Source organism: Tigriopus californicus, chromosome 1 (assembly GCF_007210705.1).
Source record: "Tigriopus californicus strain San Diego chromosome 1, Tcal_SD_v2.1, whole genome shotgun sequence".
Lineage (NCBI taxonomy): Eukaryota > Metazoa > Arthropoda > Copepoda > Harpacticoida > Harpacticidae > Tigriopus > Tigriopus californicus.
Window position 1 is genome coordinate 15,723,048 of NC_081440.1, and position 16,584 is coordinate 15,739,631.

General features: G+C 46.5%; 2 protein-coding genes across 2 annotated transcripts; both read left to right on the forward strand.

The window, feature by feature from the left end:
• The first annotated feature begins 957 nt into the window (after positions 1-957).
• On the forward strand, positions 958-11,876 carry LOC131879271 (serine/threonine-protein kinase SMG1-like). Its single transcript, XM_059225577.1, has 3 exons — positions 958-8,963; positions 9,036-11,237; positions 11,347-11,876. Exons 1-2 carry the CDS (start codon positions 1,112-1,114, stop codon positions 10,937-10,939), a joined length of 9,756 nt encoding a protein of 3,251 aa, XP_059081560.1. The 5' UTR covers positions 958-1,111; the 3' UTR covers positions 10,940-11,237; positions 11,347-11,876.
• A 152-nt stretch (positions 11,877-12,028) lies between these two features.
• LOC131879439 (alpha-N-acetylglucosaminidase-like) lies at positions 12,029-15,404 on the forward strand. Its single transcript, XM_059225806.1, has 2 exons — positions 12,029-13,722; positions 14,043-15,404. The coding sequence occupies exons 1-2, from the start codon at positions 12,433-12,435 to the stop codon at positions 15,345-15,347; spliced, it is 2,595 nt and encodes an 864-aa protein (XP_059081789.1). The 5' UTR covers positions 12,029-12,432; the 3' UTR covers positions 15,348-15,404.
• Positions 15,405-16,584: the final 1,180 nt, after the last annotated feature.

A 16,584-nucleotide genomic window follows, 5' to 3' on the forward strand; every position in this document is an offset into this window, starting at 1 on the left:
AACAAGACTTAAAAGTTCAACAAAAAATAAAAGATAAAGAAGAGCCACACGCATTTTTGTTGCTCAGAAACACTACTCCTTCTTGATCAATACTCTTACTGCTGGTCACTCACTGGCTGCACGAGCTAAACAAAATTTGTGGTAGACTGCTAAAGTCATGAGTACCGGTTCGAGTCTGGTTGAAGACTAATTCTTCAGTCAATGTTTGACAGGATTCCTCGAAAAGCCGTCGGCGCCGGCTTTTGTTTTGTTTTGGTTTGGTTTGGCTCTTTCGGTAATCCGTATTAGTTTCAAGTGTGATTTCGATCGTTGCTCGATTTTGTCTGTTTCTGTCTGAAGTTGCTCCGCTCAAATTGAAATGAATGACGAGGTGAAGACCTGAAAGTATCGAGACAACTTGCAGACTCGGGACATGATTATGGATTGTAGTTTTAATGATGAACTAGCTGACTTTTATCTTTCTTGTTAATGTGATTGGACAAACACTGGTACGGAAATAACAGTTTTTGATTTTTTTTTTCTCAGTACTTCGAAAAATGAGACATTGTAATTCTGATTCTAAAGACATGAGAGTTGGTAGCTTGGACTTTCCTGAGTGTAGAATTGATTTGGAGCTATTCTTAGGAACTACACTAATAATCCGTCAGAGCATCAAATTGAGCAATAAAACGACCCTCAAAAAACATTTCTTCTCTGATTATCCTGTGACCAACTCTGGCCGTTGCGTAAAGACCTTGTGAGCAACTTGAAAACGCTAATTCAGGGAAATGAAACAAAAGATATCAAAAAGGTTGGCCCGTTTTGTACATTTTGCGCAACTTCAAGATTGCACCATGGGCTTGCTCATGGCCGTTATCTTGCCACTTGTCAAAACTGATTGAAGTTCGTGTTATCTTTCAGCATTATCTCGCCCCGACCTTGATGGTCAATGCAATTATCGTCAGTGGATCCAAGGAACGCGTGAAAAAGAAAACTAGCGTCCCCATGTCCACGTTGTATCTCAATTCATGAGTTCACCCACCCAAGGGAGTCCGTAGAGCTCCGCACTGGAATTGAACTACAAAGCAAAGATAAGTTATTTCATGGAATGGATAGGCTTTGAGCGTCTGTCATGTTGAAGGTTCGCAAACCTCCACCCCATGGGTTTGGGGGTGGAATCAATTCCAAAAGCACCCCGACCAAGGAATCCTCCCCTGGCCATTCGTCTCGTGTCTATCCCACCGAGATGAAAGGGGTCAATGTCCGCAACTTCAAGGCTCATTTTGATCCTGAGACTTTGAACTATGTCACCGAGGACACCCGATTGTCCACCCTCCAACGAAAATTGGTGCGCGAGACAAATGTCAACGTAGCCCTGTGCCTGGCCTTTCAGATACGCCAGTGCATTTTGAGCCTAGATAATCGAACCTACGTCAAGCGGGCCTCGGATATCATCATGGAGGCCGTAGTTGAAGTCCTTCAAAGCGGCAAGCATGCCGAGAATGTCAAGATCGAATCTGCCAAGGCGCTGGGATCGGCTGGGTTCGTTCTCACGGAGATGCGCGAGTTTGATAAGTTTTATGATTGGATTTGGCAGCGGTATGAGGATGCGCCCAAAGGGGGTCTGCCCACCTTCCTTCTCACTGGATTGGTGGCTTTCTTGGAGATGCAACCCCCGCACTTGAACAGCGAACAATTGAACCGAATTCTGACCGACGTCCAAGTCACTCTCGAGTCCACCAATGACAGCAAGGTGATGATGACCCTGGTCGATTCCCTGGTCTTGCTCTCCAATTGGCGGCCCACTTTGTTCGAGCCCTGCTTTCAAGACGTGGTTGACATTTTGGTTGGGTGGCACATTGATTCTTGCCAATCACCTCAAGTACGATCATTTGTCTCCAAGACACTGTTATCATGGCATGCATTCTGGATCCTTGACATGGAGTTCAGCTCAGTGTTACTGCGACAATTCATGGAAGATTTCCAAGAGCACTTCTACGAGGTTCAACAAACCGAGGATCTTCCAACTTTGGACGAGCTGTCCCAAAAGATCTTGGCGCTAATCCAGGTGCTAAATACGGTCCTGAGTTGTTTGAAGAATCAGAACCATTCCGTATCGTTTCTGCCTCCGGAAAGCTCAGACTGGTGTCTCAACATCATGGAATGCTTGGTATTGACTCTGAATAAAATCATGTGTGAAGATCTCTTGGTGGCCGGGCAGCACACGTTCGTGATGTTTCTGGAGCGGATTGAGACCCTCTTTCAAGCGCATCATGACAAGTTCATGGGATATATCCAACTGAATCTGGATTGCTTCCGAGACATGTCCTTTTATGGGCAAATCTCGGTGTTGGAGTTCCTGGCCAAAATGTACAGCTTGGCAGATGCTCCACGTCAACCCTGGATTGCCACGCTCGTAACCGATTTCAAATCCCCAGTTTTCGAAGTGGCCTTGGGGAGCGAGGCAGCCGTGAGTAAGGCTGCTGCAGATTTGTTCAAGATCCTGCTCATGTCCAAAAACATCCACATCCTTCAAGATGTCTACAGCTATTTGAATTGTTTATTTGAAAAGGCACTACACACGCTTTGCCCGGATCTGCCTGGATTTCTTCCCACCAACAAACTGAAAGATTCTGATTTCAACATCGACGAGTGTCAAAGCATGTTGAACTTTGCATTGGCCTCATTTTCCAGCTTGGCCACGGGCACTGGCTCCAATTTGAGTATTTGGGCTTTGGATCCGCCCATTTTTCAACTCCTTCTACAGCACGGAGGCCTTGGGCACCCCCCTCTGATTCGAATTTTTCCTTGGATTCATCTCGCCACTTTCAAGCTCCTCTTTTCCCATTGCAAGAAGCATGGGTTCTTTCTCTCCAGCAGTAATTTGACCCTGCATTCATCGCTTCCCAAACCAACGTCTGACTACTTCACCCAAATGCTCTCGTTTTTAGGGAAACTTTTGAAACCCTGCATCCTAGACCTTACCAATCGTCAATTGTTACTAACCTGGACCAGAGAAATTCTTCTCGAAGTCCACCGCAGTCAAAAGTATCTTCTCAACTGCGAGGAGTATCTAGATTTCTTGAGTTCCATCCTGGATTTGGCTCTAAAAATCAAGGATCCCCAAGGACAAGAGACACTATTCAATTTAATTCTAGGAGTCCCAGGTCAATTCACATCCATGGAACACCCCAAAATGACGATGAAGTTGTTCCATTTGGCCAAGAGTTCGCTCTCGTCCGCACATCATGGGGTTTCGGAGAAGGCGTTGAGTGTTATAAGTGCCCTTCCGCCATTGAGTTGTCATTTGAAGATTCATGCCCAACCGCAATTCGAGTTCAAACAGACTCTATTGAAGAAACACATACTTCATCACAATACCCGTGGAGCAATTCGAACCAGCGACTTCAAGGTGTTCCTGGAACACATGCTCAAGAGCCCTGTGAAAAAGAACTCGAAAGTTGTGGAGCAAGTGGTCCAGCAATTGGATTGCCACTTCCACGATTTCCCTCTCAACTTGGGCGAGGTGGTGGTTGATGACCTTGATTTGAGAACATTGTGGATGAGCTTGGCTCTCTCCGAGTTTTGTGTCAACAACAAGCTCAAAACGCCTCTAGGAAACGCCAACACAACGTTAACCACGATTGAAAAGGTGATTCGATCGGTATCTAGCTCTTGGGGTGAAGAATCGAACATCAACTTCCAAGAGGCCCGACATCTACTCGTGTTCTTCGAAAGCCTCGAGAAAATCATGGCCAATTGCTACGACGGATCATCTGTGTTTCTACCCGCACCCTCCAAGGTCATTGTGAACTTCTTCGTGGCCAACAAAAAGACCTGCTCGGATTGGCTTCTTCGATTGAGAGGAGCCTTGATTGACTTGGCCTTCCAGCTCAATGAGCTTGAAGTCGTAATCAGAAACGCCTACGAGCTCTTGGCGCGATTGGTGGAGCTTAAGCAGACTAGCGACGTTCAATTCATGCGAGCTCTGGTTTCACTCTCCTTGGCCTTAACGAAGTTGGGTGCCTCGGAGGAACTGATTGGTTTATACACGTGGACTGTCATGAGAAGTGGCAAGAAGCACTATTGGATCAAGTCCTTGTCTCTACTAGCCGCAGATAAGGTAGAGGACGGTATCAAATCTCTGAATGCTTCGCTGAGGAAAGCTCTTGAAGGAAACGGGATTGATCAATTCCAATTCTTGGCTCCTCTGACCTTGGAACTTCAGGGAAATCTAGAAATATATTCCAAGTGGATGTCGGATTATCGTGAAAGGCTTCCAAAGCAGGAGTCACAAGTGAGTGAGCTCTGTCTGAAAGCTCTGAGTGAATTTCATGATGGAGTGGTTCAAGTCCAAGTTTCTGAAAGTTCCGAATTCTTTCGTCAAGATTTCATTCGATCGCCCAAGAGCGTGCCTCAAAAGTTCCAAGCGTCCCAACTGATCCTTCTTCAATCAGCTCAAAGATTTCCAAACGTCCTTCAGCGTCTTGAAATATCAGAAATACTTGAGACATCGAAATCGATCATTGATCAACTGCTTAAGGAATGCAGGTTGACTCCGTCTCAAGAGAGAGAATTGTTAATCTTGAATGCGGTACAGAACGAGTTTGATTTGGCCATGAGGAATGAAGAGGCCAATTTGGACACGTTCTTATCCTTTCAGAACGAGAGGTATTCCGTAAGGGACTTAATGTCCATCAAAAGATGGGGCGATTTCCTACTCAAGAACCGTAAGACGAAAAATACCGGCTACAATTACCAGAAGCTCAACTCGCTGAATCTGGAAATTGCCAAAACTGCCCGTAAAGAAGGAAACTTGGCTTTGACCGAAAAATTCTTGAAGAAGACATTGATGGGCGAGATTGATACCACCAACACATCCATCGAGGATCACCTCATGAAACTGGATTTCCGAACGTCCATGCTCTCCATTGAAAGAGCCTCATGTCTGCGTCAATCCGCTAAATTGGCCTTCAAGGCCAAAAACGAGCTGTCGGCCGTAAGAGTCCTCAGTGGAATCGCAACTCGCATTGGCGACATGTTCTTCCACGACACGGCTAACACTGAACTGATGGATATCTCGTCTCGAGCACTCCACAATATGGCCCAATGGTTCTTAAACGACCCAACGCTCTTGGACAAGGTCTTTCCCGATATGCCTCTCAACACTTTGGATGGAATCACCCTTATCCATGTGCTAAACTTGGAGCAGAGAGCTGCCGGAGCCTTGGACTTTTTGCCCATGGTGGAAGAGGCCGGGGACTCGGATATGGTCATTGGACGTCTTTTGCGCTTGGCTGTGGTTCAATCCCCTCAATTGGGCAAGATCTGGTACACGTTTGCCGAGTGGGCGTTGGCATTGGGTGAGAAGGTTTTGGGATCGTCACATATTTCCATCCTAGAAGAAGAGCGCCAAGCCGTGATCGAGGCTCTACCTGATGCCACAAAGACCGAATTGGACGAGATCTTCCGGCTGCTCCAGCAATTCAAGCTCGGCCACACCGAAAAGGCTGGGGTCGAAACTGATTGCGAAGAGTTCATGAGGAAAGAGCTCATGGATTGCGAGGCCTTGGCCAGACATGATGCCAGTGCTGTCAACGTGGTGTATGACGTGTGGTTGGGAATTCAAAAGAGGACCTTCTTCTATCACGAAATCGCCATTTCCTCTTTCTTTCAATTCATCGCCTTGAGTCAGAGTGAAGGCGACCAACTGATCACAGCTACCTTGAGATTGCTTCGACTGACAGTCATGCATGCTTTGGAGCTCCAAGAGAGCCTGCAAGCTGGACTGGAAACAACCCCTTGCAGTCGGTGGAAGGCTATCATTCCTCAATTGTTCTCCAGGCTGAACCATCCTGTCCGCATTGTCAGGAACCGGATCTCCGAATTGATTTGCCGGATCGCCGAGGACTACTCTCACCTCATCATTTACCCTGCCATCGTTGGCGGTGGATCCTCCTCAACGGCGACTAATAAGATCTCCAAACTTCTCGCCCCTGCGGTGAGTGAGAACGAAGACCTTGGAGACGATGAAGATGAGACCAATGGCCACCTTGAAGAGGAGGAGGAAGCCAATCCCTTGATGGAGAGCGCATTCGCTCATATTGTCGATGTGATGGTGAAGAAGAATGGGACAACGGTGAAAGAGATCCGAGACTTCATTGCCGAGCTTCAACGGATATCCTTACTTTGGGACGAGCTCTGGCTGGGAACTTTGCAACAATACAGCCAAGATATCCTCAAGCGAGTGCGCAAGATGGAACTAGAAGTGGAGAAATTGAAGAAGAATCGCACCCTCAAACCAGGAGAACGGGTTCATCTGGCCCAAAAGAAATATCACATCATTTTCCGCCCGGTCTTGTACGTGTTAGACCGAGTCTTTGCCCTCACCTCAAGGGTTCCCGAAACGCCTCATGAGCAACACTTTTTGGACAATTACGTTCCCGTTATCAAAGACGTCATTGAATTCATCCGACATCCGCCGGACCCAACTAAACCCAAAATGATTGGCGAGAAGCTGGCCCAGTTCCAAGCGAAAATGGCCAATCGAGTCCAATGTAAGTCCCTCCTCAAGCTTAGTGAGATCAGTCCCAATCTGGCACGCCTCAAGGGAACACAAATCCCAATGCCCGGGATCTTGAGCAAACATGAGATCACCGTGCAAAGTTTCGAGGAGACGTTGATCATTCTTCTGACAAAGACTAAGCCGAAGAAGCTCGTGTTGGTTGGCAGCGATGGGAAAAAATACCCGTATTTGTTCAAGGGCTTGGAAGATCTGCACTTGGACGAGAGGATTATGCAGTTCATCTCCATTGCAAATATCATGATGGGCACCAAAAGCGATAGTTCCTACAAAGCGAGGCATTACTCCGTTGTCCCTCTTGGTCCAAGGTCTGGCCTCATCCAATGGGTACGGGATGCTATTCCAATGTATAGCCTCTTCAAGAAATGGCAGCAACGCCAACAGTTGGCTCACAACGACAAGAAGAATCAAGAGAAGCGCATGATCGCATTCCAAAAGCCCTCCGAATTCTATTGCAACAAGCTCTACAAATTACTCAAGGAGTATGGTGTCTCCGTTGACAATCGAAAAGCATGGCCTCCAGCCATGATGCAAACGCTTTTGAACGAACTGATCGTGGAGACCCCTGACAACATCATCGCGCAAGAACTGTGGTTCTCAAGTGTGGACTCCAAGCATTGGTTCAATCTCATGCAGAGCATGACCCGCTCGGTTGCTGTCATGTCGGTGATCGGTTACATCATTGGCCTTGGGGATCGACACATGGACAACCTCATGGTAGACATGACCCATGGCGAGATCATCCACATTGATTACAATGTTTGCTTCGAAAAAGGCAAACAACTCAAGATCCCGGAACGAGTTCCATGCAGACTCACGCAAAACATTGTGAAGATCTTCGGACTGAATGGAGTGGAAGGCTTGTTCAGAAAATCCTGCGAACATACCTTGGACGCCATGCGAAGAGGAAAAGACACCTTGTTGACGCTCTTGGAGGCCTTTGTGTACGACCCGTTGGTGGATTGGACCCCCGAGGTCATGGAGTTGGGATTGGCAAGTACGTATCAGGCTGGACGACCATTGGAAACCGATATGCAAGACAAAAGGAACATGCAATGCGAAATCACGTTCTCCATGTTTGCGGTTCGCATTGCCGAGATGAAAGGCCCATGGATGGCAAACAAGATCAAGCTGAGTGAGTTGTTGTCCAACTTGGACTACCAACTCACTCTTTGGGCGGATTTGCAGAACACTCTGGATGGCTTCACCGAGAACAAAACCCAACTCCATCACGCTGTTGCACTTCTCAAGGAGGCCGAATCCAATCCGGACCATCGTTTGTTCAGCTTGCACGACAAATATATCGAGCACAGCCTCATGGAAACAGCTCTGAAAGGGGCTAAAACGAAGGTTGAATTATTCATGGATGAAAATGAACATTGGATCACTCTTCATCAGCGAGCTCTGACCAACGTGTCGGTCAGTCAATTGTCTGAGTGGTCCAAACACCTCCAATCCAACGCAATTGGGTCAAAGAGATCCAGCCATCTCGTCCAAGAGTTCCTCGAAAATGCCGGACAAGCTGGCCTTTTCGATCAATACCAGTCCACCGAGGAACGATATTGCGGCACAATCGAGCAACTCCAACATTCTGTGGGTACCATTCTCCAGCATCTGGCCACATACTGCTCCATTTCGAGCTTCTTTCCGCTATCTATTCAAAATGAGCACCGTTGTGCTCTGTACAAGAAATGGGCGTTGCGATTGCTCGAGGATCTCAGCTTGGAGACATCATCAGTGGTGATAGCGGAGTTCACCGAGAAATTTGTTGACTTACCCAAGAATCAGGAATTCCGAAAGCTGGAAATCGTGAACAACTTCTACCAGATGAATGCCTGGATGAATGAAGTGCAGTTTAAAGTTCAAGCAATGTATGGTTGGATGTCGGAACAAGAATTGAAAGACTCAACGTTCTATCTTGCCGCTTGGAAAGATGAAAAGATCATGCTTGAAGAGACCATTCAGCGTGAAGGCCAAGGAGCGGTAATGGGACAGTTGGTGAAAGCTTTTGAGAGCTTGCGTGTTCTTGAACACAATGCCACAAAGGATCCGAGATTTTTGTCAGAAAGCGTGCCTGGAAGCCAATGGAAGTTCCAAGATGACATATTCTTGCGGATCAACCAAGTCTCTATTGTTTCAAATATCCTGCAAGAGATTGGAGCTTTAGACGAGAGCAACCCTGGAGTAACGTCGTTGTTAAAAGCTCAATCGGCAATCAAGCAATTGACCGGATTAAACACCAATTTTCACAACATTGTACTCTACGAGGCCCTGAAATGTTTCGACAAGGAGGACCCAACGATGACTGACGTTGTGCTACAACTCAGTGGGATCATAAACGGCTCATCAACATCTTTGGAAGATCACATCAAAAATTTGAATGAAATCATTCAATCCTCGGGTAAGTTTCTCTTTTTCTCTAATCACTGGATGATTGTTAGCAGTATCTTATGCTCATCCTTTTTGTTGACAGAATCGGACGCTATCGAGTCACAAGAAAAGCGGAACATCATCAAAGACGCAATGGATTTGAAGACATCTTACAACTGTATCACTGGAGCGGTGTCCGGCAATGTCTCACATGAAGATCTCACACCCGGGCAATTGCTCTTCCTGGCTTTGAACACCATGTTCACGAATGCTGAGAACTCGATTCAAGATCTCCAGGACTCGATCAAGAGTTGTCCGTCGTTACCAGAGAATTGGATGAAGATTGAGGCCGTTGCAAACACAATTTCCCTGACCAAACACGTTGCAGAGCACGGTGATTTGGTTGAGTTGAGGGCGCTTTCAATGTTTTTGCATCGCATTTTGGCTATTCGAGACTTTTTCGCCGTGTGCATTCAAGCAGCAAGACTCTTCAAGACACCCGATCAGAACAATGGCCTGGGACAAACCATGCCTACGGGGGACGATCTCGTCCGACCAATCAAGAGTTATATTGAACAATTGTATTTGCAACAAATTGCTGGATTGGCTGCCAGAAGCTTGGTGAGCTTAATTTGCCATCAAGCCCAAACCACAACTTCCATTAATTTGACCGAAGTTTTGACTCTGCAAGAAGCTGCCATGATCGACAACGAGATCGCTTGCTTGGACAGTTTCTTTTCTTGGAGCTACAACATGGAGGTGGCCAGACACATGGAAGTTTCTATAGAGGCCATTTCCTCGGTTCGTCAAGCAATCGTTTCCCACAAGAAGAGTTACCAATGGCTTCACGAGGGAGACCTATTGATCGATGGAGGGCCTTTGTTCGTTCCTTTGGCCTCCAATTTCATGTTGGAGCTCCGTCAAATCATTGCCGGAATGATGATCTTACGAAAAGAACTGGAAATCCATGAGATCAAGTTTCAAGAGATCTACGAGACTGTGGAACAACGCCTTAAATGGGCTTCGGGTGCTAATCCGGAACTCCAAGGGGTCTTTGATTCCTTTGCCACCGTCTACAACAAAGGTCAAGATTGCGTTCGTGGGCTCTTGGGGGTCATGAAGTCCGTGAGTAGTGTGGCCAATACTGTCCTCCATTTTGAGGCTCTCCGCACACCAACCCCTGAAGCCATAACCAGTGACGGGAATTTTATGTCACTTTTGAGCGAATGTCAGCAAAGTGCGGCCTTGAAGGAATCCCATATCCAGTCCTTGAGTGACGTGGAGTTAAGGCTCTTCGAACTATGCCCTCCGGTTGAAAGCATTGATTTGAATTGGATCCAAGCGGCCTATTTGGCTGTCAAGGATCTCGTGGCAAAAACGCAAGAACAAATCAAAGTTGAAGGAGGCAAGAGCAAAGAATTGATCAAAGGAATTCAGGAATACGGAATGACCATTCGCTCCATCATCACCGAACATCAGAAGCTCATGTCTGACGCTGGCATTCTCCTTCGTACGATTTCGAAGTCTGAGGATTTCCAGATCCCTGAAGTGAATGACTATCTAACAAGGTACAAAGAGTTCTCCGAGCTCGTCTCCAAGTTGGTAAACGGCTTGGCTCTAGATGATCAGGGCTTGGATGCTTTGAGAGCCATCACCTCAATCTCGGAACGCCTAGGGGAGATCATCCAGCCAATCTATCAGGACATGACTCATTTTGCCACCTTGCTGAAAGAGGATAACTTGGAGAAATATAAAGTGAAGAAGATTGATGGGCAATCAGCGGATTCGACAGGTGGACCCAATACTCCGGAGAAAAAGGCTACCAGCGAGGAGAAGAATGCTTTTGCCTTGAACGTTCTTCGACGGGTTCGGATCAAGTTGGATGGGCGCGAGCCTGATGCCTTGAAGAAGTCCAGTGTGGCCGAACAAGTGGATTTCATCATCCGAGAGGCCACTAGTCTGGATAACTTGGCCCTAATGTACGAAGGTTGGACTGCCTGGATCTGAAGGTCTCTCTGCATTGAAGGATTTCTGCCTAGAAAGTCCTTGAGGTTACAAAATTCAGAAACTGATCGGTCTACCAGATATGTCCGATATTCAGACGAGCTTTGTTCTTGGAACAACACTCGCTCGCTTGCCGCTCGTATCACAGAGAGGTTCCTTCTTTCTTAAGAGCTTCTCCCGATGTGTGAGTCGGTCACTAACCAAACAAATCGTCAAACCTCTTATCAAATCCAACCAATCTCGAGCTCGAGGATGATACAGTACACAAAATGGTGGACAAGGGGTGTCGCCAATTTACTAGGTAAGATAAGTGTACTTACGGCAATATTTGAATGCTGCATTTGTTCGTGTTTGGACATGCAATGTTAACATGAATAGGCAGACATGCTTCACCGTCCATTGTCTTGCAGATGCTCGGATGCGTGCGAAACCATGCAAAACGCGAAGAAGGCCCACTCAATTGAGGCCTGACTGCTCTGCAAAACCATGCTAAACCATCATCATCATCCAATAGGAATGTACGAGCAACTCGACCACTCGCAAGAAGAAGAAAAAAACATGTCTGCATGAAAATGTCATGTGTTTCTAAACGTGTCAAGAAGAGTAGAATGAAGACGGCGGTTCTTGGCGAAGTCTCGTGCTTTTTGGCCCCCGATATCGCTTTCCAAGAACATTGCTTAACACGACATCAAGTGCAACAAAAGTGCATTCATTCCGTAAATTGTCTTTTGCACACACGCACACACACACTCCATTCCTGTATGTATCAATATTCCTTTTCTTTAGTTCTTCCTTTATCCGTTCCCTAAAAAAGAAGAAGAAAATAACGACACGTCGTCTCACCCCTTTGAAAGGAGACTATACCGCTACACTGTGTTGATTGTACGACATAATTCATTTTGAGCCCAATAAAAATTCCCGTTTGGTTAAGAAAAACACATTTTTCCATTGTTCGAATCTTTCACGACTGAGGTTATCATTCTCTTCCAGGATGATGAATTGCAGCCGTGTCATTTTGACGTTGCTGCTTGCATCAAACTCTCTTTTGGCGGCTGAGATTCAGGATAACGCCCACCAGTTTCCGACTTTAAGAGAAAATCTTCAAAGTCGAGTTTCAGACCAATCGCAGGCTCGAGCGGCAAAAAAACTCATTCAAAGACTCCTACCCGATATCAAGGCTCAGCTTTTCGTCATTCATGTGAATCGAGCCCTAAAAAATCTCAACAGGTCACTTTCATTTAGGATCGATTTCTCAGACTGCTCTTGGGTTTTCGAAACCGCATTAATTTAGCCTTTCATAAAGATCGTAATTGTACGTGCCCAGGTGTTACATCCTTCTCATAAAAAGTTTCTTTTGAGTTTCATTGACATGGATAGGCACCAGCATGCAGTGTAGTATCTAGCTTCAAGAACCAGGTGGTTTTTTTCATTGCAAGTAGTATTTTCTCCCAATTAGCGGCAAGGATATCGCGATCCTGGATAGTCAAAGTGACTCCATGGTGGTTCGAGGATCATCGGGAGTGGCAGTTGTGTGGGGAATTCATCAATACCTCAAGCATGAATGTCAATGTCACGTGTCTTGGGAATTTGATCAACTGAACTTGCCTGAAGTCCTCCCCAAGGTGTCCAACTTGACCTTCAAAGCCAAGGATGCAGTCAGGTTCTACCAAAATGTCTGCAATTATGGCTATGGTTTCGTGTGGTGGACCTGGAACGATTGGGAGCGACACATCGATTGGATGGCACTCAATGGATTCAACTTGGTGCTCGCTCAATCTGGACAGGAGTTCGTCATGCAGGAGACCCTAATCAGATTTCGTATGAGCAAAAAAGAAGTTCACTCCTACTTTACGGGACCGGCTTTCTTGCCCTGGAATCGAATGGGCAATCTCAGGGGCTGGGGTGGCCCTTTAACGGACACATGGATTCAATCCGACCGCGTCATGCAGCATCGCATTCTCGGAAGACTCCGATCCTTGGGAGTAATCCCCGTGACTCCCGCTTTCAACGGGATCGTGCCTCCATTACTGATTGAGCGGCATCTCAATTCTTCCTTGTCTTTCGATCGCTTGAGGGCTTGGGGTCATTTCCCCGAAGAGTATACATCGTCCTACCTACTGAACCCAATCGCTTCTCCGCTATTTCGACGAATCGGACTCACATTTCAACAGATCTACGAACGTGAATACGGAACCGACCACTTCTTCTCCATAGATACGTTCAATGAGCAAGCTCCGCCTAGCCTGGATGTCACCTATTTGCAGGCCTACGCTCGAGAGGCCTATGGAGTTTTGTCATCTTTTGATCACTCTGCTCTTTGGGTGATGCAAGGATGGATGTTTCGTGACCTCGACTACTGGACTGTGATACGGACTGAAAGTTTCCTCCGAACGATTCCCCTGGGTCGTGTTCTCATTCTGGACTTGGCTTCGACCACGTCGCCTCAATTTCAGCGCTTGAACTCGTACTTTGGACAACCTTTCATTTACTGCATGTTGCATAATTATGGGGGCTACATTGGAATGTACGGCAAAGTGGAAACGCTCAATCGCGATCCCTTTAATGCCCGACATTCCTCACCAACCATGGTGGGTTTGGGCCTGACCAACGAAGGAATGTATACTAGTTACGCTGTCTACGATTTCTTTGTGGAATTAACCTGGCGATCCGACCCTCTGGATTCAACTTCACAGTGGTTTGCCGATTTCTCTCGACGACGTTACAGATCGTTATCGATCGGCAATAACTTCACCATCGCCATGGGAGCTTCAAGTCAAAACAACAAGGTGGAATTCCGTGTGTTGGTCACATTTTGGACACACTTAATAGAACTTGCCACACAATGAAAGGTCCTTGAAAGTTTGTTGAAATTCAAACCGATATACATGCCAAATGCAAAACCGCCACAAGATATCTGACCGTAAACACTTACGAGTACGTTAGCAGGAGGGGCATTTTTTCAGCGCTCTGTTCAGCAGGAAACGCTAGATTATCTCGCACTCAAATGCAATTGCTTTGTACCCGCCTTGTTTCATGCATGTCTTGTAAATGAAGCAAAATTTCATGAATCCAAAATGTGACCAGCTCATCCCCTCTTCTTGATCAGTGTAATCCGTCAGACCCCAGCTGCTTCGCCATGGACGAAGCTCGAATGATGGCCTGGCAACTCCTCGCCACGTCGGTCTACAATTGCTGCTCTCATTTACAACCCGAGAAGTCTACCTTAGATTGCGCTTCACTTGGGTCAACAAATTCCATGTCTTCCCCTTCTCACATTGAAGAGATGGTAGGGTTTGCTCAAGTCCGTCAGAGCATCGACCCTCAAAATGACGATGATGATGATTTCTGGGGTGGTGAGAACGGGACCAATAAGGGGTTTCGATTCCACGGCAAGACTTTGCTCACTCAATTGCCCGGGGCGAATTTGAAATCAAAGCTATGGTATGATGAGAGTCTCCTCATTCAAGCTTGGGATTTGTTCATTTGGTCCATACCTAATGGTGGGGAAATGTCCACTCAGGGTCCTTTGGCATATGATGTAGTGGATAACACCCGGCAGGTGCTGACGAACCTCCTGTTCAAGAAATATTCTCAGATCATGAATGCCATCTCCTCTTCGTGCCTTTACAACGCCGAGGAGATCGACGACGGCGTTGTCAACTCCAGCTACTACGACAACCATTACTTAAGCTACCACCAACTTCATGATTACAACCACCACCTGAGCTCTTTGGACAATGAGAAGAGAAGAACGAGAGGAAGTCGCTCGTCCAAGCCTAGTTTGGAAGGAGGAGATCGGGAAGGAGGATCAATGCTGCTTCATGACTTCCCAAAATTCGACCACCACATACGGACCAGACCACAAGTACATGGTTGTCGTCAAGTCGGCGATCTTTACCGGACACAAGCTAGAATCGCCCAGATCAGACAACTCACTCGAGATTTTCTCGCTTTAATCTCGGATATTGACCGTCTTTTGGGATCGAACGAATTCTTTCTCCTTGGGCGATGGTTGGAGAAGGCCAAAGCCAGAGCAGGTGGACATGCATACGAGGAGATCCTCTTCGAGTTCAACGCCAGGAACCAGGTCACACTTTGGGGCCCAAATGGGAATATCTTAGACTATGCAGCCAAACAATGGTCTGGATTGATTGGCTCCTACTACTTGCCAAGATGGCGGCTCTATTTCGATCTTTTGCTCCTTCCTTTGCGCGGCAAACGATGCTTCTTCATAAAGCCCGCCAAGTTCAAAAAGATTTTCTTGAGAAAAATTGGTCGTCCGTTCACATTCAGTCGGAGGAAGTTTCCTATCGAACCTCGTGGAAACGCTTTCATTATTGCTAAGGAGCTCCATACCAAATATCGGTTCAACTACAATGATATTACCACATACGAGGGATCGATTAAATGAGATAGCTTTGATATGTGTGCAAAATAAGATCGCTTGCCCGCCCAAAAAACGTTTTTTTGTCAGGTTTCCTTTGTTGATCCCAAGACAGACGCGGCTGCAGCGTAGCACTGAATACTAAGTGAATGATGGTTCATTGAATTGTTTCTATTGACAAATTTCACTATATTTTGTAAAATACCACTTACGTACGTACATTTCGCAAGATTCTTCTGTGCGGAAGTTGTATTCTATGTACCACAATATACTAAGCCAACAATAGAAAAAGAGCTGAATTTAGGTACAAAAACTTGCCGATCAGCGACCATTTTGACATCTACCTCACGAGCGATCTCTGGGGGAGCATGGCAGAGTGGGTGGTTCGAAAATGATCAAGACGCCGCTGCAGCTTCACACGACAAAAACGTCATCATAACTTATTTTTCAATGTGTTGTTCTTGATGTAATTGTAGTAGAATGAATCTGGTTGTTGAGATCAGAGTGGGAGTAGTGACTGTTGTTGTTGCTGTTGGAGGGGAGGAGGAGGAGGGGGAGGAGATAAAGGAGGCGGAGTTGTGGTAATGATCAAAGATCATCATTTTTATTGGGGGAACAAACCAACTCGGTTCTTCTCCTTCGATCTGGTTTTTTTTTCTTGCATTTCCAGGTGATTTCGTTTTTCGTCTTCATTGTTTACAGCACAGAAACTCATGACAACACACACTTCATTTACAATGATTGAGGGATGTAGCAATACAATAATTGTGTTATTCTGTTTGCAAAAAATATCTGGGCGAGGAATTGCAGAGTTTGATCACGAAGTCCAGTCGTACTCAAGTGAGCACGAAACAGGTGGTATTATTATTGCAAGTCCCTTCAGTGCTATTTTTTTCATCAACACACGAATACTCAGTCCTTGGTCTCCACTTGAGCGCAGACACATTAGATCCGGCCCAGGATGGAGGATGAGCTATGCTTGAATTGAAAGGAGAGGGAGAAAGTCGGAACCAGGCGGGGTTTCAACTCAAAAAAATACTAGGGAGAACAACGGGGGATGCTGACGAGGGTGATGATCGTTGTATGGCCGGGTGTTGCGGGACAAGTCGTTCGTACAGAGTGAATTTTAGACGTAGTTCTTTGACCGATCCCCTTGTTCATTACTGGGTCAGGGAGGGAGTGGGGGTGGGTTTGCGTGGGGCTGGCAGGCCTCTTGAGCCAGAACCGCCCTCGTCAACATCGCCTTTTAAGCTACGAGGAGGAT